The sequence below is a fragment of the Pan troglodytes genome, chromosome 22 (genome assembly GCF_028858775.2).
Source record: "Pan troglodytes isolate AG18354 chromosome 22, NHGRI_mPanTro3-v2.0_pri, whole genome shotgun sequence".
Classification (NCBI taxonomy): domain Eukaryota; kingdom Metazoa; phylum Chordata; class Mammalia; order Primates; family Hominidae; genus Pan; species Pan troglodytes.
The window spans coordinates 29781671-29805377 of record NC_072420.2 but is presented as its reverse complement, the minus strand read 5'-3'; the positions used below and the strand labels follow the sequence as shown (position 1 = coordinate 29805377).

The window sequence follows — 23707 nt, the reverse complement described above, 5'->3', positions numbered from 1 at the left end:
CATGCAGCCAATGAGATCGCAGTACCGGAAAGTAGCCGGGTTACGCGCTTAAGCAGAGGGGCCTTTAAGAAGAGAACGAAGTTGGGGCGGAAAACAGGAGCTCTACCAGCGCAGGAAGCCAGGCGAGCGACGACTGCCAGGCAGTGGGACCAGAACTCACCCACGGCGACAGAGCCCATAACTGCATCCCCTCATGGGCCTTTGGGCTGGGCAGCCAGCTCCGTCTTCCTCCTGGTGACGAATTGAGAGCGACGGAGTCGAATCCAGAGTGACCCCTGGAAAGCAACAACTTCCGGAACGCGGCATTATGGGAAGTGGCTAGGCCGCCACCACCACCAGCACCACCACCACCAGCACCACCTCCCGGGACCATCGGCTCTGACGCTAGTAAATCTGCGCCTGCGTGCGGCTTGCGCCGGATGTTCGGGTTTAGGGGTTTGGTTGTCAATGGGTTTTCTCGTCTCTGACATAACCACGAAGTTATAGAAATGCTTCTGAAGTGTGGGCATCCGGTGGTGGTCTGAGCCTTGGAGTTTCCTAGATGGTTACCTTTCTGGAACACATTATATTTGGAGCTAAGAGGGGGAACGCTTAAATTTGTTTCCGTAATTCTGTCCTGTCGACTTCTAAAACTGAGTACCTAAGTTGTCTTGAATTTACCTTCCTGCACCATGTCAGAATAAAAAACGCAGCGAGTGATTTTTTGTTTGTTTGAGACGGAATATCCCTCTGTCGCCCAGGCTGGAGTGCATTCTTCTGCCTCAGTCTCCCGAGTAGCTGGGACTACAGGCGCACGCCACCACGCCCCGCTAAAATTTTTGTATTTTTAGTAGAGACGGGGTTTCACCAATTGGCCAGGCTGGTCTCCAACTCCTGACCTTGTGATGCGCCCGCCTCGGCCTCCCAAAGTGCTGGGATTACAGGTGTGAGCCACCGCGCCCGGCCGCGAGAGTGAATTTTTAAAGCAAAACCGAAAGACTGTGTCAGATAAATTGCGGGGGAGGAGGGGATTTTCAAATATTTACTGTCCATTCTTTGAAAATTTGTAAGTGCGAGCCCTGGCGTGGTGGCTCACCCCTGTAATCCCAACACTGGGAGGCCGAGGCGGGTGGATCACGTGAGGTCAGGAGTTCGAGACCAGCCTGGCCAACGTGGTGAAATCCCGTCTCTACTAAAAATACAAAAAATTAGTCGGTCGTGGTGGCGGGCGCCTGTAATCCCAGCTATTCGGGAGGCTAAGGGGGAGAATCGCTTGAAGTCTGGAGGCAGAGGTTGCAATGAGCCAAGATCACTCCATTGCACTCCAGCCTGGGCAACAAGAGCAAAACTCCCTCTCAAAAAGAAAAAAAGAAAATATGTAAGTGCACACTTTGTGCCAAGCCTTTCCTCAAATGAATTAAACATAGGCCTCTCTGCCCTGGAGTCTTAGTTTAGTAGAGAAGATAGTAATCGCTACCGTGGGGGTCGGGGGAGTTGCAGATAGCTATAGAAAAATAGATGTGTAAACAGGTAATTCACCATAAAAGAACAATTGGTCATAAAATAAATGTCCATCCTTACTAATCAGATAAAAGGAGTTTAAGATGGTGGCATACTAACCACCAGAGTAACATTTGGTTAAATTTGGGGGAAAACTAGCTCTCTTGCTTTTTACTGCTGAGATAATTTTTGTTTTATTTTATTTACTTATTTATTTATTTATTTATTGAGACCGGGTTGCACTCTGTTACCCAGGCTGGAGTGCAGTGGCACGACCTCAGCTCACTGCAACCTCCAACTCCCGATTCTCCCACCTCACCCTCCCCAGTGGCTGGGATTATAGGCACGTGCCACCCCACCACACCTAGCTAACTTTTGTATTTTTTTGGTAGAGGCAGGGTTTCAGCATATTGGCCAGGCTGGTCTTGAACTCCTGGCCTCAAGTGATCCACCTGCCTCGGCCTCCCAAAATGCTGGATTACAGGCGTAAGCCACCGGACCCGGCTTAGTTTCATCTTTCTCTGTATTCTGACAACATTATGACATTACAGTCCAAGAGATATTGGGCTGGTCCTTGTTTGGTCTCTAGTGATTTAGATGAGGCAGGACTGAGCCCCCACGAATGTATTATCTCAAAAAGTTAGTAGCAGCTACTGTGCAAAGTTCGAAGGCCCAAGTCAAATCCTGGGCATATCCACGGATGTGTGGTAGGGCATAGGCTCCAGCTCTCATGCAAAAAAGAACAGGAGTGGGATGAGATAATTTTTTAAAGCTTTCTTCTCCAAGCTCCAGAAATGCAGGCTTTTTTCCCCCACGCATTTTAAAACAGAGGCTTAGGGTCATTGTACCACGTGCTTCCTGTCTGAAAGCCTCTTCCCCCTGATCTTCCGGGGTTGGTATCTTATTGTCATTCTGTTCATACCTTATTTTTAATTTACTTATTTTAGAGACAGGGTCTGGCTTTGTAGCCCAGGCTGAAGTGCAGTCATAGTTCACTGTAACCTTGAATTCCTGTGCTCAAGTGATCCTCATGCCTCAGCCTCGCGTAGCTGGTACTGCAAGTGTGTGCCACCTCATCAGCTAACTTTTTTTTTTTTTTTTTTTTTTGAAGTCACCGTGTCTCTACAAAAGCCTGCTGCCCAGGCTGGTCTCAAACTCCTGACCTCAAGCGATACTCCAGCCTCAGCCTCCCAAAGCACTAGGATTCCAGGTGTGAGTCACCACACCCAGCTTCTATACATGCCTTAAAAGTCACTTCCTTCCAGTTACAGGGCAATCTAAGTAACACAGTCATCTGATCACTCACATCACCTTACTTTACTTCTCTGCCCAGCAATTTATCCACTATCTGGTAATTTTCTTTTTTTTTTTTTTTTTTTTTTTTTTTGAGACAGAGTCTCACTCTGTTGCCCAGGCTGGAGTGCAGTGGTGCAGTTACAGCTTACTGCAGCCTCAACCTCCCAGGCTCAGGCAATTCTCCTACCTCAGCCTCCTGAGTAGCTAGGACTACTGGCCTACAGGCACACGCCCCCACACCTGGCTAATTTTTGTGTTTTTTGTAGTTAGGGGTCTCTCTCTGTTGCCCAAGCTGGTCTCAAACCCTGGGCTCAAGTGATCCTCCTTGGTCTCCCAAAGTGCTAGGATTATAGGCATGAGCTATCATACCCAGCCATAATTTTCTTTTTTTTCTTTTTTTTGAGACGCAGTTTTGCTCTTGTTGCCCAGGCTGGAGTGCAATGGCGCGATCTCGGCTCACTGCAACCTCCGCCTCCCAGGTTCAAGCAATTCTCCTGCTTCAGCCTCCCCAGTAGCTAGGATTACAGGCATGCACCACCATGTCCAGCTAATTTTTGTATTTTTAGTAGAGACGGGGTTTCTTCATGTTGGTCAGGCTGGTTTTGAACTCCCAACCTCAGGTAATCTGCCCGCCTTGGCCTCCCAAAGTGCTGGGATTACAGGCATGAGCCACCGTGCCCGGCCCATAATTTTCTTTTATTTTTACCTTTATGTTTAGCCCTCTTCATACATACACAGAAATGTGCAAATATAAGCTCTTTGAGAGATGCGACATCTTTGTCTTGTTCATGGCTATAATTAGTACCTGGAAGTGCCTGGAATATAGTAAGTGCTCGATAAATATTTATTGAAAAGAAAGTCATGAGCAATAAAATGCTATATAAGAACGTTCACAGCAGCTTTATTTATAATAGCCAAAAAACTGAAGACAGCCCAGGTTTCTATCAAAACAAGAATGGAACTGGCATATTCATATGATGGAATACTACTGAGCAATCAAAGTGATACACATGATATCAGATGAAAATATTACCCTGAGTGAAAGAACCCTTACACAAAAATATCTATTGCATGACTCCAACCATATGACGTTCTAGAACAAGAAAAATAAGTATGGTGGGGGAAAAAATCAGAACAGTGGTTACCTTTGGGGAGAACTGGATGGGAACTAAGAAAGGGCATGAAAGAACTTTCTAGGGTGATGGTAACGTTCTATATGTTAATATGGCTTGAGTTCCATACGCGTGTGCATTTAAAAACTGATGTGTATTTAAGGTATGCATTTCATTTTTACCTTAAAAAATCCTTAATTTGAACTCCAATGATGTGCATTAGAGGTACTTAGAAGCGTACTGTCTGCAGTTTACTTCTAAATGTATGAAAACAGATAGATTGATGAGGTATGTGACAAAGCTGGTAGAGTAAAATTCTGTACTCTCCAGGTCAGTGTTTTTCAACCTCAACACTATCAACATTTTGGACCAGCAAATTCGTTGCTGTCGGAGGATGTCCTGTTCATTGTAGGAAGTTGAGGAGCATCCCTGTGCTCTACCTACCCCATGCCAATACCATCCTTCCAGTTGTGACAACCCAAAATGTCTTCAGACACTGCTAAATAGAGGGGAAATCCATCCTTCCCCTTCTCTTGAGGTCTGCTCCACTGTAAAATTCTCTCCACTTCGCTTTACACTTGAATTTTTTCATAATAAATGTTGGAGGAAAAAATAAATTATGACATTGAAAAACGCTCATGAAACACCATGCAGAAGACGTAGTTTATGAAGACCTACAATACATACTGTCGTATTTTTGTTTAAAAAAAAAAAGTGGAGGGGAGACCTAGCAGTGATATTTAGTATTGCTAAATGTCAATGTTTACAAATCTTATCTATGACATTTCTAAAATGAATATTATAAAGTGTATTGCATATAGTTGGATTGGGAAGAAAAACATTTCTAATTATTTTCCTGTCAGCATCTCCTTCAAACTACCCTTTTATTAACAGGGATAGATATGCATTCACACGGTTCCTCCCAGCTTGGTTAATGGGCAAGAACACCTAAGATAGCCAAGGCCACCATGCATCCAGGCTCACATCTCCCTAATTGCCCTCCTCCATGATTCAGGGACAAGGAGGATCACCATCGTGTGGGAAGATACTAGAAATGTAGAATGTGGAACCCCACCCCTACCTACGGAATCCTGATCTGCACTTCAACAGGATCCCCGAACTATTCCTAGGCGCGTTCGAGTTTGAGGAACATTAACGGACCAATTCTTTGTCCCTGAAAAGTGCCCGTTATAGAGGCGGCCGCTGGGAAATGACAACGGGGTTGGCATGGAGAGGTATTAAGTAGAAAAACTCCGGCCGGGCTCGGTGGCTCAGGCCTGTAATCCCAGCACTGTGGGAGGCCGAGGCCGGTGGATCACCTGAGGTCAGGAGTTCGAGACCAGCCTGGACAACATGGTGAAACCCCATTTCTACTGAAAAATACAAAAATTATCTGGGCATGGTGGTGGGCGCCTGTAATCCCAGCTACTCGGGAGGCTGAGGCAGGAGAATCGCTTGAACCCAGGAGGCGGAGGCTGCGGTGAGCCGAGATCGCGCCACTGCACTCCAGCTTGAGGGACACAGCGAGACTCCGTCTCAAAAAAAAAAAAAAAAAAAAGGAAGAAAGAAGAAGAAGAGAACTCTGCGACTGAAAAGTACCTAGCAGGGACAACGCATTCCCTACGTCGTTCCAATTGCAGACACCAACACCGGCGGACGCGGCTCCCAACAGGCGAGCTCCAGCTTCCGGTCCGCGGCCTTGGACGCGCATGCGCCGCATGCTTTTTTTTTTTTTTTTTTTTTTTCCCGGTAGGTCGCCAGCTGAGGCGGTTTGTAAGTTTTGGGTCTCAGTATGCTAGAATTTTGAGGCTCCCTTCTGATGAAAATTGAGCTGTCCATGCAGCCATGGAACCTGGGTTACAGCAGTGAGGGGGCCACGGCTCAAGGTGAGTCTCGCCTCAGCTAGCGCCAGTGGTGACCGCCACGGGGGTTTCCCACGCTGCAGCGCCCAGTGCAACCCTTTGGGAACGTGCCCGGCATGGCGGCCCCGGTTCCCCTCACTGCATGCGCCCATCGGTCGGCTCGGTCCTCGGCGTTGCTTCCCGGCTTCTGCAGCCCCGCTTCAGCCGGGGACCTCGCCCCGGGGGCAATCAGGGTGCGAGGGCGGCTGCGTGCTGGGCTTTCTTCCTGAGAGCGTCTTGGCTTGGGTCGCGGGATACCCTGCTCTGTTCTTCAAAAAAAATCTGCAAGGAAAAGATATTATTCCACTCAGAAATATCAAGTTTCAGCCTGCGTTCTCTTAAATATATTTTATTTTTTTAAAAAATAATAAAGGCGAGCTCTTACTATGTTACCCAGGCCGATCTTGAACTCCTGGGCTCAAGCAGTCCCCCTTCCTCTGCCTCCCAAAGTGCTGGGATTAGAGGCGTGAGCCACCGCGCCCGGCCACAGTCTATTATCTTACAGCATTCGCTGAAATCTTGAATCATAAAATTATCTTGAGGGTTTTTTGGAAGGACTGAAATCTCTTAAGCGAAAATAATTTGGCAGATAAATGACCTGTGACATCACTCCCGTAGTTGTCCGTTCAAGAGTCCCTCCGTCCCGTTCTTCTTTGCTAATTCCTTTTCATCTTCGATACCTCCAATTCAATAGGACCCTCTCCCAACTTTACTCACTCCCTGGGAGACTTTAAACAAATATATAGTTCCAAATAAGTGTTGACTCCCAAGATTATATATCTAGCTTAGTCTCTCGTAGACTTCAAAATTGTATATCTAACTGCCTGCTAGACATCTCTATTTAACAGGTGTCTTAGTAGGCACTCATTACTTGTGTCTAAAACCAAGCTTCAGCTCCCCATGACCATCAACGTCTAAATAAATGGCAGATCCATACTTTCAGTACCTTAAAACCCTGGAGTCATTCTTCCGTGTCTCATGTAATTCATCTGTAAATCCTGTTGCCTCTGTTCTCTGCATGTATCCAGAACCTGAAGCTCACCAACTTGGCCACTATAATCCTATCAAAGCCACCGTCCTCTCTCCCTAGTTATTGCGGTGTCTATATCTGGTCACCCCACTTTTCCTTTCACTTTTCTCCATAGCAGCAAGTGTGGGGATCTTCATAAGTCAAACCTCTCTTGTAGCTCTTACATGTCAGTCGGGATAAAATTCAAAATTCTGGCCATGCTTTACTAGTCCCAACATAAACTGCCCCACATTTCCTTACTAAACTCTTCTATTCCCCGTGTCCTCAGCTCACTGTGCTCTGGCCAGCTGTTCTAGCACCCTCCTGCCTCAAGGCCTTTGAATATGCTGTTCGCTTTCCCTTGAACACTCTTGGCCAAGAAAAACACATGGCCTCCTTTTTCAGTTCCTTAAAGTCTCTTCCCTACAGTCACCTTAGGAGAAAGGCCTTTCCTGACAACACTGTGTGCAGTCTCACCCCCTGCTGCCTCATTGTTTCCCTTATCCTTGTTTTCTTTTTCAGGTTTCTTCATAGCAGTTATTCACTGGGTACAAAAATTTTTTTTTTTTTTTTTTTGAGACAGTCTTGCTTTGTTGCTCTGGCTGGAGTGCAGAGGTATGATCTTAGCTCACTGCAACCTCTGCCTCCCCAGTTCAAGCGATTCTCCTGCCTCAGCCTCCCTAGTAGCTGGGACTACAGGCGTGGGCGACCACACCTGGCTAATTTTTGTATTTTTAGTAGAGATGGGGTTTCATCATGTTGGCCAGGCTGGTCTCAAACTCCTGACCTTAGGTGATCCGCCCACCTCATCCTCCCAAAGTGCTGGGATTACAGGCGTGAGCCACCACCACACCTGGGCTGGGCATATAAATTTGTTTTTGATGTCATGGTATCCTCCCACCAGTAGAGTTGTTTTATTACTTTCATTCATTGTTATCTTAGTGCCAGTGCTTGAACGTAAGTGCTTGAGAAACATTTGTTGAAATGATGACCAATAATAATAATAGTAATAAGCAGCCGGACACGGTGGCTCATGCCTGTAATCCCAGCACTTTGGGAGCCCAGGGCAGGTGGATCATGACGGCAGGAGTTCGAGACCAGCCTGGCCAACGTGGTGAAACCCCGTCTCTACTAACCCAGAAAGCAGAGGTTGTAGTGAGCCGACTCTGCACTCTGGCCTGGGTGACAGAGCTAGACCCTGTCTCAAAAAAAAAGATTTTTTAAATTAATAATAATAGTAGCAAGCACGCATATAAAATGTACTCTTTTGCCAGGCACTTTCCACAAATTCTCATCTAATCATCACAGCAACCCTCTCATCCCAGTTATGGAGTTGGGGAGACTAAAGCACAGATAAATTAAGCCACTTGCCTAAGGTCCTGCAGTTGGTAAGTGGCAGAGCCAGGAGTTGCACCTTGGCAATCTGGTAATAGAATCCAAACACTGGTAACAGAGCCACTCCAACAAAAAAACAAAGTAAACCATTTCCTCTAATAACCACCCAAGGAGTTGTTTTTTATGTTTCTCAACTCCAAAACAGACCAGCAAATATGTATATGGAATTCCAATAAGTCCAGGGATTTTAAGTATGTATGAGGATTTTGTTTAAAAAAAAAAAAAAAAGGCCGGGAGCAGTGGCTCATGCCTGTAATCCCAGCACTTTGGGAGGCCAAGGTGGGTGAATCACCTGAGGTCGGGAGTTTGAGACTAGCCCAACTGACATGGTATAACTCCATCTCTACTAAATACAAAAAATTAGCTGGGTGTGGTGGCGCATGCCTGTAATCCTAGCTACTTGGGAGGCTGAGGCAGGAGAATCGCTTGAACCTGGGAGGTGGAGGTTGCAGTGAGCCGAGATCGCACCATTTCACTCCAGCCTGGGCAACAAGAGCGAAACTCCGTCTCAAAAAAATAAATAAATAAATAATCTGGAAAAAAAAAAAGAAAACATTGCGATTAAAGGAGGGAGGAATATTTGCAGTTCCAACAGTTATTAGAAAAGGAAAACTTCAAATTAAACATGAATAGACATTAATAAATATATGTTAATATATGTATAAATATTATCAAGGCTACCCACCATCTTTTATGATACTTTAAATGCTTATATTTAAACTACTTAAATTCAGGTAACTACATGGCAAAGCAAGGAATCCTGCTCTGTTCTGTGGAGAGGAGGGCTAATGTCATTTGGCCTGGAAAAGCATGTTCTGGAGTCAGACAGAATACTGAACACCCCTCTTGGAAATTCACAGTTTAAGACTCTGAGAAGTCTCAAATAAGAATTGTGCCCATATAGTCTCTCGCCTAATTAGGATTGCTTTTGTCTAGGGTAAATACTTAAACCATATGGGGCCGGGCATGGTGGCTCACGCCTGTAATCCCAGCACTTTGGAAGGCCAGGGTAGGTAGATCACCGGAGGTCAGGAGTTTGAGACCAGCCTGGCCAACATGATAAAACCCTTTCTCTACTAAAAATACAAAAAATTAGCTGGGTGTGGTGGCGAACACCTGTAATCCCAGCTATTCGGGAGGCTGAGGCAAGAGAATCACTTGAACCCAGGAGGCGGAGGTTGCGGTGAGCCAAGATTGTGCCATTGCACTCCAGCCTGGGCAACAAGAGCAAAACTCCATCTCAAAAAAAAAAAAAAAAAGATTAGGTGTGGCGGCTCACGCCTGTAATCCCAGCACTTTGGGACGCCAGTGCGGGTGGATCACAAGGTCAGGAGTTGGAGACCAGCCTGCCCAACATGGTGAAACCCCGTCTCTGCTAAAAATACAAAAATTAGCTGGGCGTAGTGGGGTGCGCCTGTAATCCCAGCTACTCAGGAAGCTGAGGCAGGAGAATTGCTTGAACCTGGGAGGTGGAGGTTGCAATAAGCCAAGATTGCACCATTGTACTCCAGCCTGGGTGACAAAGTGAGACTCCCATCTCAAAAAAAAAAAAAAAAAACACATCATAATCAAACTTCTGAAAACCAAAGACAATGAAAAATTCTTAAAATTAGTGACAAAAATGAACCTTATCTATAAAGGAAAACAATTCAAATGAGAGTGATTTCTCATCAGTCACCAGAGAGGCTAGGTGAAGAGGCACAGCATTTTTCAAGTGTTGAAAGTAAAAACCTGTTAAGCCAGAATACTGCATCCAGTGAAAATATTCTGCAGAAATGAAGGGGAAATCAAGACATTCTAAGATGAAGGAAATCTAGGAGATTTGTCACCAGCAGACCTATCCTAAAAGAATGGTTAAAATAGGTTCTCTAAACAGAAAAGAAATAATAAAAGAATTATTATTAAAGAAATATAATTTAGACCTATTTTATTTTACTTTATTTATTTTTATTTTTTTATTTTATTTATTTATTTTATTAAAATGTGCATCATTCTTTTATTTTTATTTATTTATTTATTTTTTATTGATCATTCTTGGGTGTTTCTCGCAGAGGGGGATTTGGCAGGGTCATAGGACAACAGCGGAGGGAAGGTCAGCAGACAAACAAGTGAACAAAGGTCTCTGGTTTTCCTAGGCAGAGTGTTTGTGTCCCTGGGTACTTGAGATTGGGGAGTGGTGATGACTCTCAACGAGCATGCTGCCTTCAAGCATCTGTTTAACAAAGCACATCTTGCACCGCCCTTAATCCATTTAACCCTGAGTGGACACAGCACATGTTTCAGAGAGCACAGGGTTGGGGGTAAGGTCATAGATCAACAGGATCCCAAGGCAGAAGAATTTTTCTTAGTACAGAACAAAATGAAAAGTCTCCCATGTCTACTACTTTCTACACAGACACAGCAACCATCCGATTTCTCAATCTTTTCCCCACCTTGCCCCCTTTTCTATTCCACAAAACCGCCATCGTCATCATGGCCCGTTCTCAATGAGCTGTTGGGTACCTCCTCCCAGACGGGGTGGTGGCCGGGCAGAGGGGCTCCTCACTTCCCAGTAGGGGCGGCCGGGCAGAGGTGCCCCTCACCTCCCGGACGGGGCGGCTGGCCGGGCGGGGGGCTGACCCCCCACCTCCCTCCCGGGCAGGGTGGCTGCCGGGCGGAGATGCTCCTCACTTCCCAGACGGGGTGGCAGCCGGGCGGAGGGGCTCCTCACTTCTCAGACGGGGAGGCCGGGCAGAGACGCTCCTCACCTCCCAGACGGGGTCGCGGCCGGGCCAAGGTGCTCCTCACATCCCAGACGGGGCGGCGGGGCAGAGGCGCTCCCCACATCTCAGACGGGGCGGCGGGGCAGAGGCGCTCCCCACATCTCAGACGATGGGCGGCCAGGCAGAGACGCTCCTCACTTCCTAGATGGGATGGCGGCCGGGAAGAGGCGCTCCTCACTTCCCAGGTGGGATGGCGGCTGGGCAGAGACGCTCCTCACTTTCCGGACTGGGCAGCCAGGCAGAGGGGCTCCTCACATCCCAGACGATGGGCGGCCAGGCAGAGAAGCTCCTCACTTCCCAGACGGGGTGGCGGCCGGGCAGAGGCTGCAATCTCCGCACTTTGGGGGGCCAAGGCAGGCGGCTGGGAGGTGGAGGTTGTAGCGAGCCGAGATCACGCCACTGCACTCCAGCCTGGGCACCATTGAGCACTGAGTTAAGGAGACTCCGTCTGCAATCCCGGCACCTCGGGATGCCAAGGCTGGCGGATCACTCGCGGTTAGGAGCTGGAGACCAGCCCGGCCAACACAGCGAAACCCCGTCTCCACCAAAAAAATACGAAAACCAGTCAGGCGTGGCGGCGCGCGCCTGCAATCGCAGGCACTCGGCAGGCTGAGGCAGGAGAATCAGGCGGGGAGGTTGCAGTGAGCCGAGATGGCAGCAGCACAGTCCAGCTTTGGCTCGGCATGAGAGGGAGACTGTGGAAAGGGGAGGAGAGAGGGGAGAGGGGAGAGGGGAGAGGGGAGGGGAGCCAGAGTCACTCTTGTTCGAACGCCTCCCTATTTTTTTATTTTTAGAAAGAGTCTTGCTCTGTCGCCCAGGCTGGAGTGCAGTGGCTGTATCTCGGCTCACTGAAAGCTCTGCCTCCTGGGTTCACGCCATTCTCCTGTCTCAGCCTCCTGAGTAGTTGGGACTACAGGTGCCTGCCACCACGCCCAACTAATTTTTTGTATTTTTAGTAGAGATGGGGTTTCACCATGTTAGCCAGGATGGTCTTGATCTCCTGACCTCATGATCTGCCTGCCTTGGCCTCCCAAAGTGCTGGGATTACAGGCGTGAGCCACTGCGCCAGGCCATTTAGACCTATTTTAGGACTGTTAAGACTGAGATGGTCTCTGCTGTGGTTTAATGTGTGCCCCAAAGTTCATGTGTTAGAAGCTTTATCCCAAAGCAATAGAGTTGAGAGGTGGGACCTTTCAGAGGTGATTAAGTGATATGCAGGGATATAACAAAAAATGTAACATTCCTGTTATCAGCATTTCAGAAGAAGAGAAAGAAGGCAGGGTTGAAAAAGTTCCCAAAGAACAGGGCCCTCACGAATGGATTAATGGTGTTACTGCAGGAGTGGGTTAGTTATTGTGGGAGTGGGTTCCTGATAAAAGCATGCATTTGGCCCCTTCATCTCTCTTGCTCTTGCTCTCATTCTCTCTTGCCCTCTGCCTTCCGCCATGGGATGACTCAGTAAGAATGCCCTTGCAAAATGCAGGCACCATTCTCTTGGATTTCCCTGCTTCCAGAACAATAAGCCAAATAAATTTCTCTTCATTGTAAACTACCCAGTCTCAGGTAGTCTGTTATAGTAACAGAAAATGAACTATTAAAACATCCAATAGAAATATATAGATATAGTTAAATTTACAAATATGGGGCTCGAGAATTTGGAACATCCTAAGAATTTGAGAATTATGAACATTTAATATTCAATAATACTTGGTACCATGAGACAATAGAGAAGATAAAGACGTCCTCAACCAAACCTTAAGGGATGCTAACATTTTAAAGATCTTGCTTGGCAGTAGTATGGTATGGTATATAAATTATACCTCATTAAAGCTATTTAAAAAAACTACTGAAGGGAAAATTCTACGTTATAAACATATCGTCTTTTTCTGTATTAATCTTTAATTTCTTTTTTTTTTTTTTTTTGAGACGGAGTCTCACTCTGTCGCCCAGGCTGGAGTGCAGTGGCGCGATCTCGGCTCACTGCAAGCTCCGCCTCCCGGGTTCACGCCATTCTCCTGCCTCAGCCTCCTGAGTAGCTGGGACTACAGGCGCCGGCCACCACACCCGGCTAATTTTTTGTATTTTTAGTAGAGGCAGGGTTTCACTGTGTTAGCCAGGATGGGCTCGATCTCCTGACCTCATGATCCGCCCGCCTCTGCCTCCCAAAGTGTTGGGATTACAGGCGTGAGCCACCGCGCCCGGCCTAATCTTTAATTTCAATGCAATTACCATTTTTTCTTATTTTCAAAACTTAACAAAATTATTCTAATGTTTATATGTGAGAAGAGCCAGGAAATACCAAAAAAGAATTCTAGAAAAGAAGAGTGATGGCTATGAAGAGACAGAGTAGGAGCAATTTACTAACCCATCATAGTGATTTCAAGAGTTGAGTATTAGTTAGCTGGGTATGGTGGTAGCATGAGTGTAGTCCCAGATACTTGGGAGGCTGAGACAGGAGGATTGCTTGAGCCTAGGAGTTCGAGGCTGCAAGGAGCTATAATCGCACCACTGCACTCCAGCCTGGGTGACAGAGTGAGACTCTGTCTCAAAAAAAAAAAAAAAGAGTATTAGGACATGATATTATAGACAGATCAATATAACAAAATGGAGAATCCAGAAAAAGACTCAAATACATATAGGCACTTAACATATGTTGAAAGAAACATTTCAAATGTATTATAAGATGTACTGGTAAAAATGGCTAGCTAACTGGAAAAAAAAAATCAGCTGGAAACTTCCGTCACCTTTTAAACTGAAGTATATCCCAGATGGATCAAATATTTAAATGCAGAAATTGAAAATGTATTCCAAATAGAAAATAGAAGACTTTTTTTTTTTTTTTTTGAGACGGAGTTTCACTCTTTTTGCCCAGGCTGGAGTGCAATGGCACGATCTCAACTCACTGCAACCTCTGACTCCCAGGTTCCAGTGATTCTGTCTCAGCCTCCCGAGTAGCTGGGATTACAGGTGCCCACCACCTCACCCCGCTAATTTTTGTAAAAAATAGAAGAATTTTAAAATAATCTTGCAGTAGAGAAATCCTTTCTAATCAAGATATTTTAGGCCGGGCACAGTGGCTCACGCCTGTAATCCCAGCACTTTGGGAGGCTGAGGCAGGCAGATCACCTGAGGTGATACAAAAACACAAAAAAATTGGCCAGGCATGGTGGCATGTGCCTGTAATCTCTCCCCTTGGGAGGCTGAGGCAGGAGAATTGCTTGGACCCGGGAGGCAGAGGTTGCAGTGAGCTGAGATCACGACACTGAGCTCCAGCCTAGGCAACAAGAGCGATAACTGCATCCCAAAATAAATAAATAAACAAATAATAAAATAAAAATATAAAAATTAGCTGGGGGTGGTGGTGGGTGCCTGTAATCTCAGCTACTTGGGAGGCTGAGGCAGGAGAATTGTTTGAGTCCGGGAGGTGGAGGTTGCAGTGAGCTAAGATCGCACCACTGCACTCCATCCTGGGCACAAAGCAAGACTCCGTCTCAAAAAAACAAACAAACAAAAAAATAAAGCTTGAAACCTGTAAAAGAAGAGATTGATAAAAGGAACTATGGTTTAGGTTGTTTGTTTGTTTGTTTGTTTGAGACAGAGTCTTGCTCTGTCACCCAGGCTGGAGTGCAGTGGCATGATCTTGGCTCACTACAACCTCCACCTTCTGGGCTCAAGCAGTCCTCCCACCTGAGCCTCTCAAGTAGCTGGGACTTCAGGCACGCACCAACACACCCGGGTAATTTTGTTGTATTTTTTAGTAGAGACAGGGTTTCGTTATGTTACCCAGGCTGATCTCAAACTCCTGGACTCAAGCTATCCACCCTCCTTGGCCTCCCAAAGTGCTGGGATTACAGGTGTGAGCCACCGTGCTAGGCCAAAAGGAACTATGTATTAAGAATTTTCTTTTAAAGAAAAGAAGCAGGGGACTGAGTACAATTGTAAACTTCTGTTCTGTATGGCAACTTTCTGGAAAGTAACTTGGAATATCTATCAAATTTTAAAATGTACATGTTGATACCACAATCTGCCTCTGTAAGTTTATTATTGAATACACAGTATTCAGTTTACCATACTATATATATAAAAAGACCTTGCATTATAGGATTGTTCATATTAGTAAAAATGTGGAAACAACCCAAGTGTCCATCAATAGGTAAAGAATTAAATAAGTTATGGCATATCTACATGATTCAGTATAACAGCCGACAGTTACAAAGAATGAGGTAGATCACTATATGTTGACAGTGAATAGATCTACAAAATATATTTGGTGGGGAGGGAGATAGGAAATAGGAGGAAAAAGTATATATTATCCCCTTTGGATTTAAATATGTATACTGTATATATCTCACATTGTACATATTTATACATTATACCAGCATTTTTCACATATATATATGTATAATGCTTAAGATGTTTTAATGTTAACAGGGGTGACTTAAGCTACAGGACAATTAACATTTATTTTCTCTTTATGTTCCTCTGCTTCTTAAAAACTAATAAATAGGCCGGGCGCAGTGGCTCACACCTGTAATCCCAGCACTTTGGGAGGCCGAGGCGGGCGGATCATGAGGTCAGGAGATCAAGACCATCCTGGCTAACACGGTGAAACCCCATCTCTACTAAAAATACAAAAAATTAACCGGGTGTGGTGGTGGGCGCCTGTAGTCCCAGCTACTTGGGAGGCTGAGGCAGGAGAATGGTGTGAACGCGCCGAGGTGGAGCTTGCAGTGAGCCAAGATTGCGCCACTGCACTACAGCCTGGGTGACAGAGCGAGACTCCGTTTCAAAAAAAAAAAAAAAACTAATAAATGCCATGCACAGTGGCTCATACCTATAATGCTAGCACTTTGGGAGGCCAAGGCAGGAGGATTGCTTGAGCCCAGGAGGTCAAGACCAGTCTGGACAACATAGCAAGACCTTGTTTCTACAAATAAAAAATGAAGCCGGGCGTGGCAGTGCATACCTGTGGTCCTAGCTACTCAGAAGTCTGAGGTGGGAGGATTGCTTGGGCGTGGGAGGTTGAGGTTGCAGTGAGCGGGGATCATGCCACTGCACTCCAGCTGTGGTGACAGAGCTAGACCCTGTCTCAAAAAAACCTAATAAACATTAATATTTACTTAAAAAGAAGAAATTGACCATCCACGTAACCAAACTCTCTGACTTACTTTGTTCATTCTAGGTTTCCAGTGTAACCAGTCATATCCTCTCTTCTGGCTACATTATTGATACAGCTTTTTGACTACATAATTGGTTTACTTTGATGAAATTGCCCATTATGGTAGCTCAAGATGTCCACTCAACTATCTAGACACAGAAGAATGTGGTATCTACTTACTATTAAGAGTTTTTTTGTGTTTGTTTTTGTATAGATGGTCTCAGTATGTTGCTCAGGCTGGTCTTAGCATAGGACTTAGCATATTATATCTGAAAGTAGAGTAATAGGGAAAGAGATTAATTAAATTGTACAATTTATGAAGAAACCAAGTACAATCTTAGTAAGTACCCATGTTGATGTATTCATTTCTTCCAAGATTGCATATGTAAATTGTCTCTCTTATCTTTACCTCCTTAGAAACTTACACATGTCCAAAAATGATTGAGATAGAGCAGGCGGAGGCCCAGCTTGCTGAGTTAGACCTGCTAGCCAGTATGTTCCCTGGTGAGAATGAGCTCGTAGTGAATGACCAGCTGGCTGTAGCAGAACTGAAAGATTGTATTGAAAAGAAGACAATGGAGGGGCGATCTTCAAAAGTCTACTTTACTATCAATATGAACCTGGATGTATCTGATGAAAAAATGGTAATTCAGTTTTGCTTTTAGAGGGATTGAAACATGTTGAGACTTAAAACATTGGTTAGTGCACTTTTTCTTCTTCTCTTTAATCAGGCGATGTTTTCTCTGGCCTGTATTCTTCCCTTTAAATACCCGGCAGTTCTGCCTGAAATTACTGTCAGGTACGTTACAGAAGCTCTGGCCAACTTTGGAGGTCAAAATTAATCTGAGAATAAAAGCAATTCTCAAATTTGTTTTCTGTTCCAAGACAGTATTTTTCTTGTATCTTTTCTATTAGATCAGTATTATTGAGTAGATCCCAGCAGACTCAGCTGAACACAGATCTGACTGCATTCCTGCAAAAACATTGTCATGGAGATGTTTGTATACTGAATGCCACAGAGTGGGTTAGAGAACACGCCTCTGGCTATGTCAGCAGAGATACTTCATCTTCACCCACCACAGGAAGCACAGTCCAGTCAGTTGACCTCATCTTCACGAGACTCTGGATCTACAGCCATCATATCTATAACAAATGCAAAAGAAAGAATATTCTAGAGTGGTCAAAGGAGCTTTCCCTGTCTGGGTTTAGCATGCCTGGAAAACCTGGTGTTGTTTGTGTGGAAGGCCCACAAAGTGCCTGTGAAGAATTCTGGTCAAGGTTTGCTTTTACATATGTATATGAAGTCATGTCAATAATGTTAATACTAAACAAGATACAGTCATGTGCTGCCTAGTGACGTTTTGGTCAACAGTGGACCACACATAAAACAGTGATGCCATAAGATTATAATGGAGCACATATAGAAACCTGATATATGGCACTTGATCTTCCCACTATTGAATATCAGAGTGATATTCAGTAATGGTGCTGGGACATTTGGTTTTCTATATGAAAAAATATAAATGCAAAAAAAGTACCATCTAGGTTTGTGTAAGTACACTCTATTGTGGTGGTACAACAACAAAATAGCCTAAAGATACATTTCTCAGAATGTATCCCTGTTGTTAAGCAACACATGACTATTAGAGATGTGGAGATAAGTATGTCCCAGGGGTTGTGTCTTTATGGGGATTCAATCTCAAGTTGATGGATATGGCAGAAATCACATGTAGTCAGCATTTTCCCCGTCACCTGACAAGTGCATGTAGGAGACATTCTGTAAATATGCACTGAATGAATTGAGCTCCTGCCCCAGACACTATGACCCCATCCACTTCCATGGATCTGGTCCTTCCCTCATTTTAGTGATGCTGCAAACTGTATACCCTGTGAAGTAAGGAGCTTTCTAGAAGCATTAGAATTGCCACTAGTCTTTTCATTTCTCTACTGATATACTAAATGAATTTCTGAGAGGGTCCATAGTAGTTTGGGATTCAGTAATTCCTACATTTCTGAACTACTGATACATGGCTGTAGTAAGGGCAACAAATGAGTTCAGGGATGAGATTATGACCAGAATCATATTTGATTAAAATAAATCCCTGTGAGATAAAAGTAGACTTCTTGGACAGGGTGTGTATGACTCACACCTGTAATCCCAGCACTTTGGGAGGCTGAGGCCGGAGTATGACTTGCAGCCAGGAGTTTGAAACCAGCATGAGCAACATAGCAAGACCTGCCTCTACTAAATCAATAAGTAAAAGTTATAAACATTTTAAAAAGTAGACTACTTCTAGGAAAAGGCATTGATAAATCTGTTTTATAACTTCTGTTTTAAATGCTCTAGAATATACATTTTGAAAATGTTTACTTTGGAAATTTCTTTTCAGACTCAGAAAATTAAACTGGAAGAGAATTTTAATTCGCCATCGAGAAGACATTCCTTTTGATGGTACAAATGATGAAATGGAAAGACAAAGGAAATTTTCCATTTTTGAAGAAAAAGTGTTCAGTGTTAATGGAGCCAGGGGAAACCACATGGACTTTGGTCAGCTCTATCAGTTCTTAAACACCAAAGGATGTGGGGATGTTTTCCAGATGTTCTTTGGTGTAGAAGGACAATGACATCAAGAGTAGTTGAAAGTATCTTGCCACTGTTGGCCTTTTGATTTTTTTTTCCCACTTTTTCTTGAAAGATTAAGTAATTTTATTTTAGTTCCATTCTAGAATGTTGGGGAGTGGGGCACAAGAAAAAATAGTATAGCTGAAATGCATCTGTTAAAAATGTCATGATTGAAAGCAGAACTGAGTTTCAAATTACAACCTTAAAATTGTTGTTAGATATTTCTTCACATATCAGCTGCCCATTTTGAAAAAGAAATTATCCATAAAGGTAATGTTGGTGCTCCAATTTGCCAGCCATTCCCAACCCCCTTCTCCCTTACCTGCCTTCACTAAAGAACCCAGAAAAGCTAATTGCTCCCCTTTCAGCCTCTGTTGCAACTAACAACTCTCAGTGGCCTCAGGACACAGCTTTGGCCTTGGGAATTCTGGGAAAACTTTTACTTCCTGATTAAAGATACATATGCAGCTAGGCCACCTCCTCCCCCCCTTACTGCCATAAACACCAAAGTGATGACTGGAGCTGGAGGAGTTATTTGAACCATGACAGAAGGAAGGGCCAAGAGAACCACGAAGATGCCAGTTGCCACATTGTTGAGCTGCTGACCCAACACCAGCCATTGCCTGTCTCTAAACGTCTTATGAAATAAAACCAGTTTTGTTTAATTTCTAGGCTTTTTTTTTTTTTAAATAGATGGAGTCTTGCTCTGTCGCCCAGGCTAGAGTGCAATGGTGCAACCTCCGCTCACTGCAACCTCCGCCTCCCAAGTTCAAGCGATTCCCCTGCCTCAGCCTCCCAAGTAGCTGAGATTACAGGCGCCCGCCACCATGCCTGGCTAATTTTTGTGTTTTTTAGTAGAGACAGGGTTTCACCATTTTGGCCAGGCTGGTCTTGAACTCCTGACCTCAGGTGATCCTCCCACCTCAGCTTCCCAATGTGCTTGGATTACAGGCATAAGCCAACATGCCTGGCCAATTTCTAGGCTTTTTACTAGCAGTTGAAAGCTAGTTTGTCAAATAGAGTTTTTCAGAGCTTTAGTTTTGCATTTACCCCAGCCTTTTGATACACAAATAGGTGAAGTTTTTCTGAAGTGGAGTTTGCAGTTCCTCACTTTTTGTATACTCACGCTCTGCCCCTGCTCCTGGGCTTGCCTTAGACAAGGCTGAGGCATTAGTAGGGCTTAAACTTTTTTAATAAGCCTCAACAATTCATCAAATTAGTAATTTAGAAAATTTGTTTGGCAAATTGTATTCTGACATTTTTTGTTCTGGAAATGGCTTTCTGTACATTTATTTTTGCCAAATTGACCTAGCATTAAATAAACACACCACCCAGTTTTTGAGGACCTCCATAAACCAGTTCCAAAAGCATTTATTATTTGCTAATTTGCTAGCATGCAGGTTGATGCAGGTTGATACCAGGTGTTGGATATTTCTTGACCAGTCAGACTTGGTTAAGGAATGGAGTTGGGGTGAGAGACAATGCATTAAGTTAGTAAAAGGTTGTAGGCAAACTATGCTCATCACAAAATGAATCAGTAAGTAAAAGACAGCATATATTATGTAATACAATGTAGAAATCTGAAGGAATGAAATGGAAGAAGGCAATGTGGATAGATCTTAAATATAAAGGTGGTTAAACATAAATGAGAATCAGAATGGTATTTAAAGCACAGTGCTTGTATTGGACCTAAATCTTATGTACGTCCCCAGATTTCCTCCCTGCTGCCCTGTCCTATCGCCCCGTCAGTTGCCCTGGAAATCCCAGTTCCTCTGCTGCCACCAGACAGCCAGATGGACCAGTTGTGTGTCTAGTTTCTGATTCCTCCAGCGACTAACAGATTTGTATGAAATACCCTACAAAGAATTGAATCTGACATCCCTACCACCAAAGGGGGCAGATGATGCATATATTGCTTTAAGCAGCTAAAGTGGCAGCTAAACTGCTAAAACTTTTTCAGTCTCTGTACATTATATTAAAAACCATATTGCTATGTATAATATGCAGATCTCAAATGTCACATAAACACATAGAATGCAGCAGAGTAGTTTTATAAGTTTTCTTTCCTGGGACATCTGTCAAATTTAGACGTTTATGATTAAGTCATACTAAGCCAGGGAAGTACAGATTTTCCAATCTTGTGATGACCAACTTCCTTTGAGAATGGATAAATGTAGTTAAATGTTAGAAATGTTAGAGTATAAACAATATAGCTTTCTTAGGTTTCTTTCTCTTTTTTTTTTTTCTGGAGACAGAATCTGGGTCAGTCACCCAGGCTGGAGTGCAGTGGCGCAATCTTGGCTTACTGCAACCTCCGCCACCGGGGGTTCAAGTGATTCTCCCACCTCATTCTCCCGAGTAGCTGAGATTACAGGTGTGTGCTACCACGCTCGCTATTTTTTGTATTTTTAGTAGAGACAGGGATTCACTATGTTGGCCAGGCTGGTCTTGAAGTCTTGACCTCAGATGATCCACCTGCCTCAGCCTCTCAAAGTGCTGGAATTACAGGCGTGAGCCACCGCGCCCTGCCCAGTTTCTGCCAATGATTATATACTTGATATATAAACAACCTTAAATATAAAATGTTCCGTATGATTGCACATAAAAAATTTGTTCAGCAACGACAATTTGTCAACATATTAATGTAATAAATAGTTTGAACTGGAATCACCTATAAAAAATGATAAATCCTGGAAAGAAACCGTTTCAAGTCAAATTATGTTTAAAAGTTACATTTTTCTAAAGAAAACAAGTATAGGCAGGGAATACTGGCCACATGCCTTGTTTTTTTTTTTTTTTTTTTTTTTTTTAAGACGAAGTCTCGCTCTGTAGCCCAGGCTGGAGTGCGAGTGCGGTGGCGTGATCTAGGCTCACCACAACCTCTGCCTCCCAGGTTCAAGCAATTCTTCCTCAGCCTCCGGAGTAGCTGGGATTACAGGCGCACGCCACTGCACCCCGCTAATTTTTGTATTTTTAGTAGAGAGGTAGGTTTCACCATGTTAGCCTGGCTGGTCTTGAACTCCCGACCTCAGGTAATCCGCCCGCCTCGGCCTCCCAAAGTGCTATTTATTTTATTATTATTATTATTATTATTATTATTATTATTAAGAAAGACGCGTATCAGGGAAACTAAAAAAGACAGACTATGGGTGAAATTCCATAAAAGCGGCAATGAAGCCAAGGTTTAAAGGTATTTAAGGGCAGACGCAGAAATTACGTTCCCGCCCCGCCCCCCCCCCCCGCAGCGATAATTAGAACTACTTGAGAAAACTAAGTCCATAAAAACTCAGCAAAGGGGCACCACGAGCCTTCCACTTTAACACAATCTGCCAATCTGAAGCCATCAGATCCGGGAAGGGATGTAGGTCGTAATGTCCTTTGCCATCCCTGCGAGGGACAGAGCTGGGCGAGGAAAGATTCCAGATCAGCTTGGAAGTGTCTCCTGGCTGCCTACAGACACCCGGGTATCGCAAGGCGCCCAGGCGCTCTGGGGCTGTCATTGACAGCTAGGCTTTCTCTTGTGACCGCGGCAGCTCCCGAGCACTCGCAGGCCTCACACGCAGCCTAAGAGTGCGGAGTGAAGCGCGCTATGCTTCGCGCGTGCGCCTTCCTGGGCCGGGGTGACCCGGAAGCACTAGCTCGTAAGTTGCCGCGATGCTGTGAGCACCGGGACTTATGAGCAGGTCGCGTCACTGCAGCTGCGAGCGCAGCGTTTCGGATTTCGGCAATAGCTTCCGACCCCGGGCTTGAGTCCTAAGCTGCGGACTCGCCTCCCCAGTGGGCATCTCGCAGGCCAGCCAGATGCTGCTTTGGGGCGGAGTTGGACTTTTTATTTTTTGTTGTTGTTGACGCTTATTATCTTTTGGAAAAACAGGCATAGATCCCCATTCTCGGGACTTCCCAGATGTTGCTGCAACTGGGGGATTAGAGGAATGGTGCACCCTGGGACCCAGCTGGTGCCTTCGAAGTCCAGGGTGTTCCTCGATTTTAACCAGGGAATTACCGAAATGGGGGGTTTTTTCCCCACTGGGGCATTTGGCTTTTCAGATTTTGTAAACCTGCTTTCCCTTGTTCCTCCCACCAACAAATTATATATATTATTTATATGTTATATATAACGTATTACATATATGTATTATATATATGATTACACATAATATGTATCATTATAGGAAGAGTAGAAATAACTGGATTTTAAAGTCACCCACAATCCTGTGTCCAAAAAGACAATATTAAATTTTGGTTTTACATTTTATTTTCTAGTATCTTATTTTTGCATGTGTGTATATGCGGGGTTTTCTTCAAAAAAAAAAAAATTAGGCTGGGTGCGGCGGCTCACGCCTGTAATCTCACCACTTTGGGAGGCCGAGGTGGGCGGATCACCTGAGGTCAGGAGTTCGAGACCAGCCTGGCCAACATGGTGAAACCCTGTCTGTACCAAAAATACAAAAAATTAGCCAGGTGTGGTGGCAGGCGCCTGTAATCCCAGCTCCTAGGGAGGCTGAGGCAGGAGAATCGCTTGAACCCGGAAGGCAGAGGTTGCAGTGAGCCAAGATCACGCCACTGCACTCTAACCTCGGTGACACAGCGAGACTCCTTCTCAAAAAAAAAAAAAAGGTGCAGCAATGACTAGCCTTGTGCATACATTTTTCTCCCCCCCATCTTTAACACTTATTTTTTCAACAGAATTATGGAGCGACTATAATTGAAGATGGAAGTTTCGTGGGAAGGGATATTCAACATAGTTAACAACCAATATGACCTGATCACCATCCATTGGAATAGCCACATGTCTAGGGCTGGAATGGGGTTTTAGAAGCCTGATAAATCAGCAATTAACACTTTAGCCAGGAATCAGGGGGAGGTCAGAAACATCCTAGGGAAATGGGAAGGGCAATGAAAGAACATTTCAGAGAGTATCAGAGAATTTTACTATTCTAACACCGATTTAGTTAAACGTGTATAATAATCA

The 23707-nt window shown here is 44.6% G+C and overlaps 2 protein-coding genes and 2 long non-coding RNA genes across 8 annotated transcripts in view; 1 reads left to right on the top strand and 3 right to left on the bottom strand.

Annotated features, from left to right (window-relative positions):
* USP16 (ubiquitin specific peptidase 16) overlaps positions 1–380 on the bottom strand; it is a 31747-nt gene extending 31367 nt beyond the window's left edge. For 2 of the 4 annotated variants that reach the window (XM_001159952.6, XM_054675145.2), the window contains exon 1: positions 161–250. The gene's annotated coding sequence lies outside the window, so the exon portion shown is untranslated. Of the gene's footprint in view, positions 1–160 lie in introns of all 4 variants that reach the window. The other 2 variants (XM_001160171.5, XM_009448905.4) reach the window with 2 other exon arrangements.
* On the top strand, positions 93–19400 carry RWDD2B (RWD domain containing 2B). 2 transcript variants are annotated; one of them, NM_001280165.1, is given in 5 exon segments: positions 93–387; positions 16530–16756; positions 16844–16911; positions 17028–17390; positions 18503–19400. In NM_001280165.1, coding segments are annotated over 4 exon segments (873 nt in total). In that variant the 5' UTR covers positions 93–387; positions 16530–16549; the 3' UTR covers positions 18738–19400.
* Positions 3661–7185, bottom strand: LOC134809240 (uncharacterized). Its single transcript, XR_010154457.1, has 2 exons — positions 6174–7185; positions 3661–6070 (listed from the first exon to the last, which is right to left on the bottom strand). It is a non-coding gene; the product is annotated as an uncharacterized LOC134809240 (long non-coding RNA).
* On the bottom strand, positions 11513–16671 carry LOC134809239 (uncharacterized). Its single transcript, XR_010154456.1, has 3 exons — positions 16538–16671; positions 16293–16381; positions 11513–11649 (listed from the first exon to the last, which is right to left on the bottom strand). It is a non-coding gene; the product is annotated as an uncharacterized LOC134809239 (long non-coding RNA).
* Positions 19401–23707: the final 4307 nt, after the last annotated feature.